Source organism: Akebia trifoliata, chromosome 14 (genome assembly GCF_017979445.1).
Source record: "Akebia trifoliata isolate Shusen 1 chromosome 14, ASM1797944v1, whole genome shotgun sequence".
NCBI classification, from domain to species: domain Eukaryota; kingdom Viridiplantae; phylum Streptophyta; class Magnoliopsida; order Ranunculales; family Lardizabalaceae; genus Akebia; species Akebia trifoliata.
In genome coordinates this window covers 12,737,249-12,754,392 of record NC_141388.1, presented here as the reverse complement: position 1 = coordinate 12,754,392, position 17,144 = coordinate 12,737,249, and the positions used below count along the sequence as shown (strand labels likewise).

Below are 17,144 nucleotides of genomic sequence, written 5' to 3'. Positions count from 1 at the left end.
CATTTCAACATGAAGATAATAATTTTACGATATTATAATTTATTTTATTACTTTATTTCACATCATTTTCTATTTATTTTCTCTAATCTTACATCACAAAGATAACAAAGTTCCCTAGAGCCCCTGTGCCCTTCAGGGCATTATGACAAATTGAGCACGTAGTGTGAGGTGAGATATCATATCAATTCCAAAGTATATATTTTGAATCCCTTATCTAAGCCAAATCAATGAGTTGAAACCAATTAGAATCTTCACTAGCTCCATCTATCGCCTTTCTTTGTAATTGCCAAGGCGTTCGGGTGGTCTAATTGACTAAGTTCTACGAACCCAAATATCAATATCTGGTGCTTGAACTTCGACGGGGCTTGTTCATCATGGATAATCTTTTTTCTTTTTTCCATTTCAAGTAGAATTTGGAGGGTAGAGTACTAATAAAATTATTGGGGGAGAGGTTGATAATTGGCATCATTGGAAATGTATGATATGTTTTTTCAATATCGAATGAGATCTTGATGTCCAATTGGAGAAAATAGGAGAAAATCTTTTGAGAAGGTTTGGACTTGTAATTAGGATGAATCTCCCAATCATGAATTTGGAAGATGCACAACAATGCCAACCCTCTTGAGCTTCGCTACGTCAGAGTACTAGTGTGATATGTTCTAAAGTCAAGTTTTTCACAATATTTCTACTGGAATCCCATGATCCTGTAAATAAAGAATAACCCTGAATCTATATGGGTTTACCTTTTTCTTCATTTACTTTCCATCTTTTAGTCATAATTGAGTAGCCATTATCTCTTCTTTGGATTTTTGTTGATCGTGATCAAATCTTTCACAAATCTCGCTAAAGGTTATGGGCATCCTTCCCTGAAGACGGATATCTTCCTGTCTCCCACCACATTTTTGAAAGATGGTATCTATACCATCCAATGCAACGAGGCATGTAGCCTAGAATCTGCATTACTCCCATTCTTTCGATCTGGCTAATGAGTTCTATTGTTGCTAGAACTTCCTTTAGCACCGACGATGGTGGTACACTTCCTTTTCTTACTCATTCAATTAGTATTAATTATATTGATCCTAAATTTGGGATGAAAACCCCACCAACTTAAGCCATTTTTCAAAGAGAGAGAAAGAAAGAAACAGATTATTTTTTTTTTAAGTGCCATTGAAGTGCAAGGATTTTAAGACCAAAAATTGACCAAGGAATCTGCCTTTCCAACTCGTTAAAACTGAAATGAAGGGGAACATAGAAGAAGACACATTAATTGATTCAAATATCACATATTTCCAGAAGTTTTAAATGCAAACTAATTGCCGAAAGCATTGAGCATAAAACATGGAAGGATATAAAAATGTTCTTCAAACTTTAGTACAGAAATGGCCCACCAATTTAGTTATAATAATATATAGAATGCTCAATTATTTGAGCACCTCTTGATGATAGTCCAAATGTGATATGACTCATGTTCTTGAAGAGCTATTCTGCCTTCAATGTTTCTTACACTTGGATGTAAATGGTATGGACCCACATTTCAAAGAGTCCACCAATGAGATCATAAGGATCGATAAGAGACAAAATTCAACCATAATATCCAAGGGACCCATAAACACTTCTATGCACTTTTGACAATAAGAATGTAATAGATTGGATGGCTAGGATCTTTTGGTCCCTTTGCATGTTATGGGCAAGGCAAAATAGATATGTTTCTCAAGTCCTTGTAAATATTACTTGCTTATTCTCTACATCATCAATTATTCTCATCCTCCATTAGCCATCACATCATGAAATGGACGGTGATGGAGGCATATAAATTAATGAAACACTCATTCGAGTTTAAAGTGTTGGACCAAAAGGTATACACATGTAGTGAAACTGTAAAAACTCAAAAAGAATTAAAATAAGTAGAAATCCAACAATTTTCTTAAACATTCAACTCATTCACACTAGAGGATGGAAACACCTTGTATTCTGATCTGTTCATGCTCAGCATTCTCTTTAAGGAGCAACCCATAGAAGATGATGATGGTGGTGGTGATGGTAGTGAATGTTTTGGTACTTCACAATCTAAACTTGAATGGTGTGGCATTTCGATAACAACCGATGATTCTTCGATCACTGCTTCATCGCTCGACAATGAATTGACCTCTATCGACTTCTCCAATGCCACGACAGCTCTACAAATTGGACAGCTCGAATGTGACTGCAGCCACATGTCTACACACTCCACATGAAATGCATGCTGGCACTTGGGTAGATGTCTACCTATCTCATCGTCTTCAAACACACTCAAACAAATTGTACACTCCAATCCATTCTTGTACGCATTTGATTTGTAGAAGAAGAGAGGAAGTGAAGCAATGATTGAAGCATCAAGACCATCCGTCTGAAAACATGTATTAGTGTCGTCATAAATCTGTATAGGTACTCGGCGATGTACTCGGGTGGTGCCTGATACATTAGACACTGACACAGACCGTCTCCTCCTGTGTTGGGCTTGTCCGAGGAACCACCAAGCGTAAGCGTGTAGTAGCAAAACAAAAGAAATGACAACAAATAATGATATAATGGCGGCAAGCATGATCTTCCCATCATACGAATTGATGTCAGGGATTATCTGACTCGAAGAATCAGATGAATTCGACATATTGCTTCAACCCACTCAGTCAAGTAGCGTGTAATAGCACACTTAGTTGTGAGAGTGAAGAGAAGTGGACTTAAGGAAAGAAGGGAAGGTGAAGGAAATTAAGATCATATAGGCCGACAAAGGAATCTCTATAGAAAATTGTAGACGTGTAAACAAAGTCGTTGATAACGGATTGAATTACGGGCTTGGTGCCCAAGTTTCTACATTGCGTGTGCAAGTCAGCAATTTTTATTCCTTTTTTTTTTTTTTTCTTCTTCTTTATTTCAAGTAATTATTACAAGGATGAAGGGTCTCCCTCTCTCTCTTAATTGGGTTCCTTGGATTAAGGAATTTGCTTTGACTCGTGACTTAGGGAGAGAGAGAGGAGCTGAAACAGAAGTCTCGTGAAGGCGACGGCGACATTTGGTTTATTATTGGAAATCGGATCCTGTACTATGGAGAGTTGGGTAGCTATTCTACTGTCCATCTCGTTGCATGTCATGTGGCACACGAATCAATAAATGTTTAACCATCATTTTTGTGCATCTGCACACCATATACAGCCTGATTCGTGGTTTCTTGCTACGGGTTACAAATGCTTTGGAATTCTAATCTTTTGTATTAGTTTTGGCACAGATAGATTGATAATCGCTATGTTAATGTTATAATTACATTTATGATTAAGTCAATAAATGTTTTGGTAAAATAACAAAGATTTTTAAAATGAAAATCAAATGTATTTTTGCATTTGTCATTATATCTATAATGGAAAATGTTGAAACATTGAAATTGACATTGTTTCACACATTGTTCATGTGGATTTGTGTATAGAATCATAAATATTTTTCATCAAAATACGAATGAGAAGCATCTATGATCTTGTTGAAAAGTATTTATGATTATGTGCAGACCAATGTGTGAAATGATGTCAATTTCAATTTTACTCTAGCACGACTAATGTATAATTTAGTAGAAGTCCCTTTTTACACCACATTGAGTCAGGCCTATATCGTTTATGTTGTGAATTGCATTATGTTGCCATTTCTAGATTCTATTTTTAGAAGTTTCTTTGCATTTAGCAAATACGTGTCAATTCTTATTGTGCCTTTGATTCATCTAAAACATCAACCCATGTGTTGTCTAATTATGTCATTGCTTACTTATTACATGAAAGTGTAATGTCACTGTATTTCTAACGTTTGGGTCATGATATCTATAGAGGATATTTTTTGAAAAAGTCACATGTAGCAATCTCGAGGAAATTTAGTCCAGTGATCGAATTACAAGACAATTTAACTGAACATCCGAAATAACAAAAAAGGAGAAGAAAGACTGGGTTTGCCTTTAACCGACCTCCAAGAGTGTGTAATTGAAGTTTGGGAGTTACAAATCCCATAAAATAAGGAGTACAATTGTACTTGCGGAAATCAAGGCAAATCCCTAAAGAGATGTAACCATTCAAACAGAAATCAAGAAGAAAATCTGGGAAAATCTAAGGAGGAAACTCCTATAAATACATAAGTGTAAGGAACTGAAAGGTATGCAATTTTTTTTTGAAAATATCCTACATTATTTCTTATACTAAAAATCTTGACTTGAACGTTGGAGTGGTGTTGTTGCAAGCACACCTAGGAGTACAGGAAGATTAAAATTCCTTTATCAGCGTGAATTATGAGGTAGTGCAAATTTTTGCATCTACAATATTTAATTTATTTTGACATAGCGAGATATAATCTATCAAGATGCTTTAGAAATTTTAAATTCCTAATCCCAAAGTAATGGATGAGAGTTTTCGTAGAGTACTATAATTAATTGAGTGAATTTTTGCTAACAACGCCACAACCGTTTGACATGGGGCTAAAATGTCCAAATTAAAAAAGAGAGAATTTTTTTTCTCTTGTGTACAATGAAAAAAGAAAATTTCTTGATCCTATCATCTTGTAGCATTTAAAAACATGATCCCATGCCAAGGGGTTGTAGAGGACAAAATTATATGAATTTTAAAAAATAAATATTTTTTACCCTTGAGTTTTAATTTTAAATTTGGGTGCTCGGTAACCTTCCATTTTCAATTCCTTGGATGAAGTTTGAATTTTTTTTTTTTTTTTTTTTTCTTGAATCCAAGGTTTTTCAAGAAATCTAAAAAGATGTGATGTTAGATTGCCAATATGATAATTCATGTGGCCCAACCACCCTTTTTAAGATTGAAAATCTCAAAATTGAAATTTTTGGGCAGAGGACTAGGGAGGATTTTTTAGGCCCCACTCCTCAAGTTGTGTGATGCTCTTTATCAAGCTTGATTGGCCTTGATCTATCGACTCTTCCACTCCAATGAATATCTCTTCAATTCTTGCTCCTCCGCCCCAGAGGTAAGATTGGATCCGAGCTTGTAATGATGAAGATGGAGAAAGATGAGACTAAATTATGTCTACCAATGATTTTCTGAATATTAAGTTAGATTGGAATGATACTGGAAGATAAAAGTGAATTCATATAGCTTTGAAAAGATGGTGAATAGTGAATTCGGAAGGATGATTGTGTTAACTTGTTTTTCTCTCTAAAATTTCAACCCTTTGCCTTACTGTGAATGGGGGTTTTATGGCCCCGTGTTGGACAAATGTCACTATATGACTTACCCAAATGCACTGATTTGAACTTATTGTTTGGAATTGGTGAGTCAAAGAGCATCATTGTCAACGTTACCTCGATTTGTACTTATGAATTATGCATTAAATAATGAGATTTGACTCTAGAGTAGGATAGTAATTTATCTTTTAGCGTCACGTTGCTCCTGTTCTACTTGACTTTCCCAATCATTCGAAGTTGATTCCTGTGCTGGTACTTCCCAATCTGATTTATCGACTGTTTGCGTATTTTTCAAGCCACATTCCTGAATTTGAACTCTGCATCATGGGCCTAGGCAGGGCATGTGTCCATATCTCAAGATGTGTCAAAAATGGGCTCCACAAGGACGATTGGGCAAGAGAGAGAAATTCTTCTTTGTTGATTTTTTCCTCTTGTGCCACATGAAAACGGTTGGGGGCGGGCGCTGTGAGTAAAATGTTACTCATAATCAATTGTTGAGTTTTGGGCTCTATAACTTTTTCTATCCTGTATTTGTATTATGGTCTAATTGTCCTCAATAGGCTTTATAAACAGGCTCATGATGTGATCAAAGCCTGTGATAAATGCACAAACCAATGGCTAGAGTGGGACTGCAAATTCATGGTATATATGATGCACAAACCCAAATCCATGGACTACAAAATAATCAGGAAGGAGAGATGAACGAGGGATCAAAAGAATCTTTATGTAGGCTTAATTCTCTCTGTAGGTAGGGGCTTCTCTCTCTTAACTTTCTTTACTCGTCAAGGTGTTTTTAACTCTTTTTTTTTTTTTTCACAAGAATAAAAGACATGCCATACATCTGTTGCTCAGTAATAAGTTTACCTTGTTTCTTCTTTTAGTAGGAATTTTCTTATGTGAATATTACAAGTTTTTTTTTAATATTATTCAAGAACTATTTAAGAACTACTTTTAAATATAAAATTTTCCAAAATTTTAATTTTACTAAATTTTTGAATGACAAAACCAAATCATACTCGAATATTTCCATATGGTACTTCTATAAATTTGTGTATTCTTTGCAAATTAAAGCTAGTGACTGGTAAGACTGTTAATCACTTTTTTATCCACTGTAATTTTTATCTAGAAATTTGACCTTATTTCATCTCCTTCTTCTGCCTATAATGGTATTCTCCTAGTTGGGTCAACCCTCTTTTTCCTTGTTGTAATCCTATTTAAATTCTAGATAAAGGATTTTGTGGAATTAGGCAAAATTTTCTATTTATTGAGGTATTTGGAAAAAGTTTTGAACCTGAACGGTTTCCTATTTACATATAGTGTCTACATGGCATGTTTTGATTGGATATTAATACATTGGGCTGCATGCAATGTAGAAAATGGCTTGGTTAGAATCCATTGTGTTTTAAACTTCAACCAAAATGTACCATGGAGACAAAGGACACCTTACCGGATCTTGATTCATCTAAAAATAGTGAAACAACCTCTTTTTTTATGGTAATATTCATTCCTTCCTAAAAGTCAGAAAAGTATTCTTGATCTCATATTCTTCTGGAACTAAATTGATCAAAAGGATTTTAAAAGTGTTATCTTTGAATATTTTTTGTTTAGATGGGATATGACTTGTAAAATGAGAGAGTAAGGGACATTTGTTTTTTAATTCTTCTTTTGGTGATTATAAATGCAAAAAACTTGCAGTACCTTGGGATTCTCATGAACTACTTGAGATCTACAATCTTTGAATTCTTAGGTATCCCTACAACACATCCTCTTCGACAATCAAGTGATATAAGTACAAAAAGATGCAGAGTAACAATATAAGGAGTAAAAAAAAATACTTTTTGGATGTGCTTGCCTATGTATTTATAGAGATAGAACCCTAAAATTCCTTTGAATCTCGTTTACTAATTTCATCATTTTTTGATTTAGAAATGGATCTTGATGTGGAATGTATTCAATCAAAGATCATGTCCTTATTCACTTCTTCTTTTTAGGGATTTTCCTTTATCGAAATTCTAACAACTTTTGACATAATCACTGATTTTAGGAATTTAGGTTGAATGAACCATCTTACCAAACGACCTTGACCCAATATCACTCCAACTAATAAAGATCCAAACAAGTCATAGTTGATTCGCGACCGAGCTTACCCTTGGATGAGTTGGCTTGGATTTCTATAGTTAACCCAGATTCCTATGTGCCACGTGTCACCCCTTGGTATCCTACAAAAAATATCTTTCACATTGCTCTTTTCATTTTTCTTATTTTTGATAAAAGAAAAATTGGGTTAGTGATTAATAATTAAAAGGTGAACGTGAGTCTTGAACCTAGGTTGTGATATCAATTCTCACATACTTTGACCAACTTAGCTTGCTTTTGGGCTAACTAATACTATTAGGTAGATATTTTGGTGACTTATTCAGGAACATTCAACTTGATTGGAGACTTATATAGTTATTAGAGTTGGTATTTATTTTATTTTTTAGTTGATTCGTTCATTGATTTGCATTTTTTTATTTATTATTATTATTACTCAACTCTATTATCTATATAGATCATTTTATTTGTGCATAGGTACGACTATAGATGGTTTCAATAACATAGGGTTATTAGGCTTAAATAATGATCTACAAACTAAAACTTATAATGTCATTATTAATATGTCCAAATAATTATTACTCAAAAGATAATTTTGCAACCTCCCTTCCATTATTTTCACTTTGTTGATTCCCAAAAGTATGAGCCCGCAAGGCCACAACAACAAGCATAGTCATAAGCTCAATGGCCAAATGGATAATTCCCTGATGTATCATGTTCTATGAGTTGGTCTGGTTAGGGGATGTCAATGAGTACCCATTACCCAATTACCTGATGTATCTAAAATCAATTAGTTGATATTGGATCTACCATCATGGATCTGATTGTCTTTCGATTCAATAATGGTAACCATCTTAAGAATCCTATAGTGGATTTGTGTTTAATTATAACTTATTTAGGACATTAAATAATCAAATTAAATATTTATCATTGTGGTGTCTAGAAGTAAAAATATAATTGCAAGTGCCAGTTAGCTTAGTTGGTAAAGCTTTGGATGATGATACCAAAGACTTGGGTTCTAACTCCACTAACATCAAGTTACTGAATTCATTAGAAACAAGGAGTGGAGCTTTCCTAGGACTTTGTACCTATAGTGTGCTTAGATGATTGATAGAGTGCCACTTGACAACGATGTCAAAATTCGTTCGTTGAAATGTTGGAGTTCACTAACCGTTCATTTTAAAAGCCATAGATCAAGTTGAAAAAGAATTGTGTTTTAACTTCTGTTTTTTTGTTTTTTTCACTAATCAAATTTAAGTCATGATCGTTTCATGGCTGATGTGTTAGATTTTAATTTTTAACATGACATCACCACTACAGGAAATTACAAGAAGTACTACATAGTATCCACTCCCTTAAAAACAAGTTTATCGATAATAAAGAAAAATAAAAAATAAAAAAATATAACTAAAATTCAAGGGTTTTGTTAACATGTAAGAGGTATTAAATACTACTCTAAAATCTATTTTCCTATATATAAAAAATACCTTCAAAAATTTTATTCTACCAAAAATACAATGAAATGTTTATTTCAAAGGTGTAATTAATTGATCTTAACATGTGCCATTAGAGCACAAGTTAACAAAACCCAAAATTAAAATCTAAAGTGAATGTGAAAACTTTATTTATTTATTTACTTTCTCTATATGCAATCATCCTTTTCTTTCCTTATTTCTTCTTAATCTCAACAACAAACAAAGATTTTAGATCCTAATTTTCTAAGGTTTTCTTTGAAAAGTTTGATGTACTCAAAGAATTCATTATTGGTATCAACGATAAGTAAGGAATTACATTATTTTTTTCATTCAAAATAATTGTCTGCCAATTACATTATTTTTTTCATTCAAAATAATTGTCTGCCTTGTGATCAAGTGTCCTGAAGAGTAATATGTATTTGTACGTAGGATCAATCCTAATTCCAATTAGGGTTTCATACCAAGAACCAAAATCAAAAAAATCATGACCAATATTTTTATTTAGGATCTGATTTTGGGTATATGTGAAACCGATCCAAAACCAGACCCCCGTAGATTTGTTTCATGATTTAAGAACTCGATAGACTAAGCCATCTCGACCTCAAAAGCTATGGAGGAGGTGACCAATGTGAATAATCCATCACATTGAATCGCCATAGATCCAAGACAATTTGTTTCTTGTTTTCAAAATGTTGGTGCGTTTCTAAAATTTCAGTTGAGCTTATGAAAATTCTTCCTAATCGTTACTTTTAGATAAAAATGATTAATTAATACTAATTTAAATAGTTAATATCCATATAAAATAAAAATAAAAAAATTATAACTGAATTATCCACAAATTCACCTTAAAATAAAAAATATATAATTTTACATTAATAAATAACTAGTAGGTGGCATGTGCAAATGTGCATATATTACAAAAATCGACATTTATACATGATTAAAAAATAATTTAATAATTTAATTTTATGTCTTTTTTTTTATTGATAAACCTATTTTTAATGAGTTCAGTGATTTGAACCCGGGTACATAACCCAAAAACTTTACCAACTAGGCTAGCTGGCATCTGCATTTTATGTCATATTTTATAATTTAATATGTTGTATGGGTATTTTGTAATTAAGATATTAAACAAGGTGATTATGTATATAATTTTAGAAAATTAAAAATTATCCAACGAAAGACGTAAAGCATATTGGGATTGTAATGTTTTCTAATTTTATAAAAATAACCTTAATAATGGTAAGATTAAGAAGTTAACATGGGGGCATCTTTGGTCTTTCAAATTTTGTGTCAATAAACACCTATTTACTCTTCTCACATTATAGTAAACAAAGTACATGGCATGTGCAAACACAAGTGTATCACACAATTTAGAAGCCCTGCCTGGTTAAAAAAATTTATAAGTTCTTAGAAAATTATTTTAAAATTATCTAATAGATAATCTACTTTTATATCATATTTTATAGTTTAGTATATTACAAAGTCACTTTTTCAATTTAAAATATTAAGTAAGGTCATTTTGAAGAAAATGTAATTAAAAGATGTTCTTGTAATTTTACAAAACTAAATAATGTGGCTATAGATTTGTGGAGTTATATAATAGTAATAAAGGCCTTTGTGTAATTTAAAATATTAACTAAAGAGATAGATAATAAATAGGGGTGCAGCATGGTCTGCTTCAAACTGAGAATTGAACCAAACCAGTAGTGTTGGGTTGGTTTGGTCCGATTTAGAACAAATTTTGGTTCAGTTTTGGGTTAGGAAAATGCACAACCAATTTGGTTTGATTCTCAGTTCAAGGTTGATCCAATCCGAGAACTGACCCCCCTTATAAAATAAATAATTATAGGAAATATTATGATAAATTGGAGCATGCAATAAGGTGGTGGAAGGTAAATTGATTATTTAATATTACTACTTAGGAGTTAGGACACAAAATTAATAAATTATTATATGTAATATTTTTTTCTTAACTATTTAGAGAAATCTATTGGCACCCAACTACACCCTAATTACGTAAATTAGTTGTCACTTCCCACCTAAAAATTAACACACATCATCTAAAATAAGAATCAACATTTCCACGTCAAAATTTTCTTCATAATACTTGCACAAGATAAAAAAAAAAAAAAAAAGTCATGAATTCCCAATATCAACAATAATCCAAAAAATAAACTAAAAAACAAGTTGACACCAAAGATGATCTTTTACTCTGACCTCTTGATATTATCTTATGATCTTTGATATCTCTCCATCAAATAGAAGAAAATCCTCAGACTTAAGGTTCTTTTCTAAAATGCGAGTATGATAATTTAATTCTATTAATTTTTTTAATTTTTGAAATTTAGTTGGGGTGTAATAAATAAAAGGTTGGGGCGCCAATATAAATTCTTATTATTTATTTATTTATTGACAGATACTATTTGGAAATATGATTATAGGATGCCCAAGAACTGATCTAAAATCTAGTAGACCTTCCTTTGGTTTGGTTTGATACAATTCTAAGGTCAATTTGGTTCGATTCTAGTTCTTGTTTAGTGGAACCAACCTTGATCGGTTTGATTTTATTTTGGCCTCAAACCAAAGTGAGCTTAGTTGCACTTTTACAATAGAGGATTATTTTGTAATTTTTGAAAATTAACTGATGTGATCCTTGATAAGGTCCCAATAATCTCATTTTAGGACCGTAATTTCACCAAGATTATCAAAGTTTAAGTACTAGTTCCCTTAAAATAATAATAAATTTTATTAAATCCCAAATTAATGTGGCTAACAATAGTTTGTTACTAATTTTAGGTGAAAATGGCACATTCGGAAACTAACAAAAGAAATAACAATTACTATTACAACATGCGAGCAAAAAGGAAGCATCCGGCAAAATCTCGAGGATTTTGGGCGCCACGTCACCGCGCCGCGATCATTTCAAGGAATTTGTCCTCGAGATTTTTACAGAAGCTTCGGTGGTTGTAACTGATTGGGTCATTCGAATCGAATTATCCACCAAATCACCCCGATTACCCGAATATGAACATTATAAATTTGAGAGTTGATTTCAAAAAAGGGGTCCCCTCTTGGGTCCCTCTTAGGCTCTCTTCTTCTCTAATTTTTTCCTCTCTTTAATCTTCTTTTATTCTTTGTAATTTTCTTTTGGGTGAGATCTTGAGTGTAGTGAGAACATCAAGAGTGAACCATTCATTGTTTGTGTAATTTTTGAGAGAGCAATAAAAGAAGAATTTCGAATCGATCATCATCTTCTTCACCCATGTTCTTTGATCTTTTATTAATTTCTGCAATTTTAATTTCTACGATGATTGGCTAAATTCTCATTAGAGAAGTTAAAGAAGCCAGAGCAAATTAATCCCTCTAGTGTAGATTTAAATTCTTGCTTTGCTTACATGTTTTAAATCTGAATATTTTATTCTGATTAAGGTAATCCAGCTTATAATTCTGATCCAACTTAGATAGCCATTACTTAGATAAGTTCAAGAATGGCTATGCTTTGTGAAAAATCAGAAGATAAGTTGGGCAATCTCAATCATGCTAATGTTTTCATGATTATCTTTTAATACTTTCAAGGATTTAATTGTTCCACTATCTGATCCATGAGCAATGACTTGCTCCATGGATTGAGTTCTATTTAGAATTTATCTACGTTATGGATTCATTGCAAAAGCCTACTTGACTTCTCTAATCTCTCTCTCTTAGATTTTCAATCTTTCTTTTCAGTTTTAATTTCACTTACAAATTAGTTGCTACTCTCATCTCTGTTTTTAAACAAATCAATTTTATTTTTAAGAAAAATCTGTTGTTAATTCTGTTTTGGCCTTTTTATCCGAATGAGATTTTGAATCCAAACTGTCCCTGTGGAACGAATTCGACTTGCCCAAAGTCTTAGTTCACATCTTTATCTCTGCATTTATTTAGCAAGATTTACAATCGATCAATCCTTGGTAAATGTTCTTTTGTAGATAACGTAATAAACTTTTACTATTGAAATTTAAAAAAAAAAAAAAAAAAAAAAGCTAATATAATAGAATTGCAATTTTATTCATTTTAACAAAAATCTACATAATAAAATACAATGATTATCTTCCCCCAATGTTTATCTCCTAAAATAGAGGTTCTGATTTAATTTTGCTCGCATCTAAGAAATAATTTTACTTTTATTTCTTTCTCAAGAATATCTCTTTCAACTTTGCTTCTCTTTCTCTTCCATCTCTGTCTAATACCCCCCTCCCCCCAAACCTTATTTATTACCTTTACCCTAACCCCTATAACTTTATTGTATTTTCTTAGTCTTAAAAAATTTGGTGTCAATTATAAGTAGTAGCAGTGCAACTTGATTCGGTTCAAATTGAGAACCAAACCAAATCGACAGCTTTGGGTCGGTTCAATCCAATTTATAACAACTTATAGTTTGGTTATGAAATAAGAAAATGGAGAACCAATTAATTTAGTTTGGTTCTTGGTGCAAAGATTATATATATTGGGGAATGCTAACGTTCAAGATTTTATAATGACATAATAAATGTTTGTTTGCATTAATTGTCAAAATATTTATTGCAAGCACTACGTCATAATGCACCAAAAATGATTGTTCCTACAATCGCAAAAGGAATCGTTTTCAAAGGAGTAAGTTTTTAAATGTGACAAATCAAAACAGTCAGAAAAAATGACTGTCCTTGATAGTTGGAAAAAAACGACTATCTTAGATAGTCATTTTTCTGGATTTTTTTTTTAATTAGTTTGCTTCATTTATAAATTTAAAAAATGGATCATTACAGTCCGAAAAAATGTGCCATGTTGACACCTAATATTGTTATAGGACCGAAACACCGATTTCCATCATTTAACTGATGCAAATCAAATTATAAATGATTTGCAACATATTGTTTTCCTCTATGCTATATAGTAGATGTTGTGCTATGTGCATCAAATTATAAATGCATTCAAGTTGCAATATGTTGCAAATCATATATTTTAGTTCTACCACATAAGTGAGATTAGTGGACTCTTCAAGTTGCAACCTTCCTTTGGGTTCATGGTTCTACAATCCAAGTAAAACCTAGATAGTAATAAAATAAAGCATCCCAACAGTTAATTCAAACAAGATACAGAATTTGGAAGTTAAATTTAGAGTTTCAGTTGGAGATACCTTACCATTCTCTTTCCTTCTTTCCCATAATTATGGCGTATACTGTCTTTATACTTATCGAAAAAAATGGTGTATACCATATGCATATTATTTGTCAAATCTCTTAGAACCAACCTATGACAGAAGCAATGCAAACATTGTGTGTTAAAGGATTCACAAAAATAAAGCTATCTAGCACCATATGCAAGAGTAAAGTATATAATGAACGAACACGGAAGTTAAATGCAACCCCAACGATCTTGAGTCAAGAATCAAATCATTTCCATGATCCAATTCTTTTAGAACAAGAATATAAGAATTGTGGACTATGATACCAAAGGCAATAAGATACAATTATCTACCCAAATGTCTCCTATCAAGGTTACTATGTGGTAAAACTAACACTTTATCGAAGATTTTAAAGTTTTAAAATCAAACAAATCATTGGGATTGTTTGTCAAAACTATGATTTTTGAAAATTAGCAAAATCTTCACCCTTAAAACTTATTCTTACGTTGACAAACTGATCTTATTTCAAAAAAGGATAAAGAGGTTACTTCCTAATGATCATTATTTGATATGAAATTTTCTAAAATAAATCCAGAAAATTTTTTGGGGGGAAAAACAAGTTTCAATTTTTTTTTTCTTTTGATTTGTAAGTCTAATTTTTTTCAATAATATATTGGAATGAAAAATAAAATGTTTATGTAGTATTGTATGCTTAATAACATCTATTACTCATTTTAGAAGAACAAAAAAATTTGTCACTTGAATGAAATTTCAAGGGGCATCATGCAATCTACAATACTTGAGACTACCACTTACAATTCTCAATACCCTTAATTGTAACATCCCGAATTTTAATTCGTATCTCGAGGAAAAAATAAAAAGTGGAATTGTAAGAAAATCTTGAAAGTGGGACTTAGGGTAAAACTGTAGGACCTTGTTCTTATCATTTTTAATGGAATCTAACCTTACCATTAGATTCCAAATGATCGAAAAACATAGTTTATCCTGTAAGCACGCTCAAATGCTAGTCCGAATATAAAATTTGCAAAATCCTCGATTATCGGGTCGGACCAGGCTAAAATAGTGATTTTTTATTAGAGCAATAATTTATAAAATTCGATCATACCATTGGGTTCATAACGAAAAATTATTCAACATAGACTATTTATTTGTCAAATTTGGACACCAGAAAGTCGAATTATCGTCAAAAACGAAAACGACATCAAGTTTATGGGTCACCTCAGGCCAAAAATGTAAACTTTTGATGGAGACATAATTTGTAGAAATTGACTATACCATTAGATCCGGAACAAAAAATTAGATGAAATAGAGTATTCATTTGTCAGTTTTGGAATCCGGATGATCAAATTATCATCGATCGAAACAATTGACAAAATACCGAATTCGTCCCACATTTTATTTAAATAATATTTTTAAAATTTTTTTCTCTCATCTTCCCCACTCGTCCAAACAGTGCGAAAAAAAAAAACGAAAAAAAAAAGAAGAAATTTGTTTTTCCTTCGATTTTTCCACTTCAGATCTTTCGCAAATGGTCCATTTTCGACGATCGCTGCAGAAGAGAAAAAGGTCCGCAGCTACGTTCTCTACAAAACCCCACCCAACCTTTCTTCGTTTCACTTTCTATTTCATCCAATATCGTCAAAAATCAGCCGTATTTGGATACGGAAATTTCGAAACTTTGACCTCGGATTTCGTCCGTTTCGGGGTCAAACCGTCTTTCGACGCAGAAGGGAGAAACGTCCGCAGCCTCATTCTCTACATAACCCAACCAAATTCCTTTCGTTTTCTCGTGTTTTTCACCCCGTATAGTCAAAAATCAGCCGTATTTTTATACGGAGATTTCGTAACTTTGACCTCGATTTTCATCGATTTCAGGGTCAAACTGTCTTTCGCCGTAGAAGGGAGAAGAGACGAGCACATCGAGATCTTCGAAACCACCAGCCAGTTTCGAAAATCAGTCGCTTCGAAGTTTGGTCCGTCTCGATTTCCACGCCAATAGCCTCGATTTCTGCGCACACGCTTCGATCCTTTCGCCTGAAGATTGTAAGGAACTCTCAATTTCTATTAATAATCTAGATTGTGAAAATTGCATTTAGGATTTTATCGAAAAATTTGAATGTATTTTTAAAATATAGAATTATTTTGTTATTTCAAAAATTCACGCCAGAAATTGCATGTTTGATATGTTTAATTGTATTTTTAATAAATTATACGTGGGTAGGATATTTTAACGGGTTATTGCCATAAATTGGGTCTTGTGCACTGCTCGGACCCTGTTTTGATATAATTTGTATTTTTTTTCAATATTATTGATAGAAATAAATTCTATAGTTGAAAAATGTGATTTAATATTCAATGAACTCATATTGAGTTGATGAATATCAGAAAATGGATATTTTATGAAGAGATTGAAAACTGTAAAAGTCGAAAAAAGGGAAAAAGGGTATGAAACGGTAAAATGTCAGAGTCACACCGAGGGGTGATGTCTGCATTTTACGTTGTTGTGTTGTATGCAGGTTGGTGAACGGATATCCAGGGATAATATTATTGGTTGCATGTTTATTTTCTTTCTGTTAGCGCGAGGCGCTCCGTTATGTTATTTATTTTAGGCCGGGTGGCCACACTTGCATGGTAGGAAACTGGATATCTATTCTCAACTTTGTATTGTTAATTTCTCTTTTGTTTTCAATTGAAAATAATATATATATGTAGCTATTTTGTGAGCTGTTAAAGAGTTTTTGAATGCCTGAAGGGATAGTGCGTCATATCATCCGGAGTGATGTACTATCCTGGGATGTACGGTAGGGACCACCAAACTCATACGTGGTATGGGACGCGTATGAGAGTGGAGTCACAACTGGAATCCGGGATATTCCTCTCTATCTTTACCAGTGAACTTGTAATGTAAAGGTGGTCTACGAATGGTTTGTATATTTGGGAATCACATGCACGCCTGATAGGCATAGACGAAGATGATTGGTCAGTGATCACTAACAATCTATAGTAGTCGAACGTTCTAACACATCGAAAAGAGACCCATTGCTTACGGTCACGTTAAACGGCCAGCCTGAGCCGGATAAATGGTCAACCAAACATGGTAAGGGCAGCGACCGACCACAAAATCAGGAACTAAAAGCTAGAGAGAAATTGTAACATCATGTCCCGACTGGGAGCGATCCAGTCGTGAATCCCAACA

General features: G+C 32.7%; 1 protein-coding gene across 1 annotated transcript; it reads right to left on the bottom strand.

The window, feature by feature from the left end:
• Window positions 1-1,473: 1,473 nt before the first annotated feature.
• Window positions 1,474-2,841, bottom strand: LOC147386336 (RING-H2 finger protein ATL2-like). The gene has a single exon (XM_086423670.1). The coding sequence runs from the start codon at window positions 2,645-2,647 to the stop codon at window positions 1,925-1,927; it is 723 nt and encodes a 240-aa protein (XP_086279796.1). The 5' UTR covers window positions 2,648-2,841; the 3' UTR covers window positions 1,474-1,924.
• Window positions 2,842-17,144: the final 14,303 nt, after the last annotated feature.

What these genes read in the sequence shown, in the direction of transcription:
- LOC147386336 (XM_086423670.1), bottom strand. Translation starts at nt 2,647, where the DNA reads ATGTCGAATTCATCTGATTCTTCGAGTCAGATAATCCCTGACATCAAT.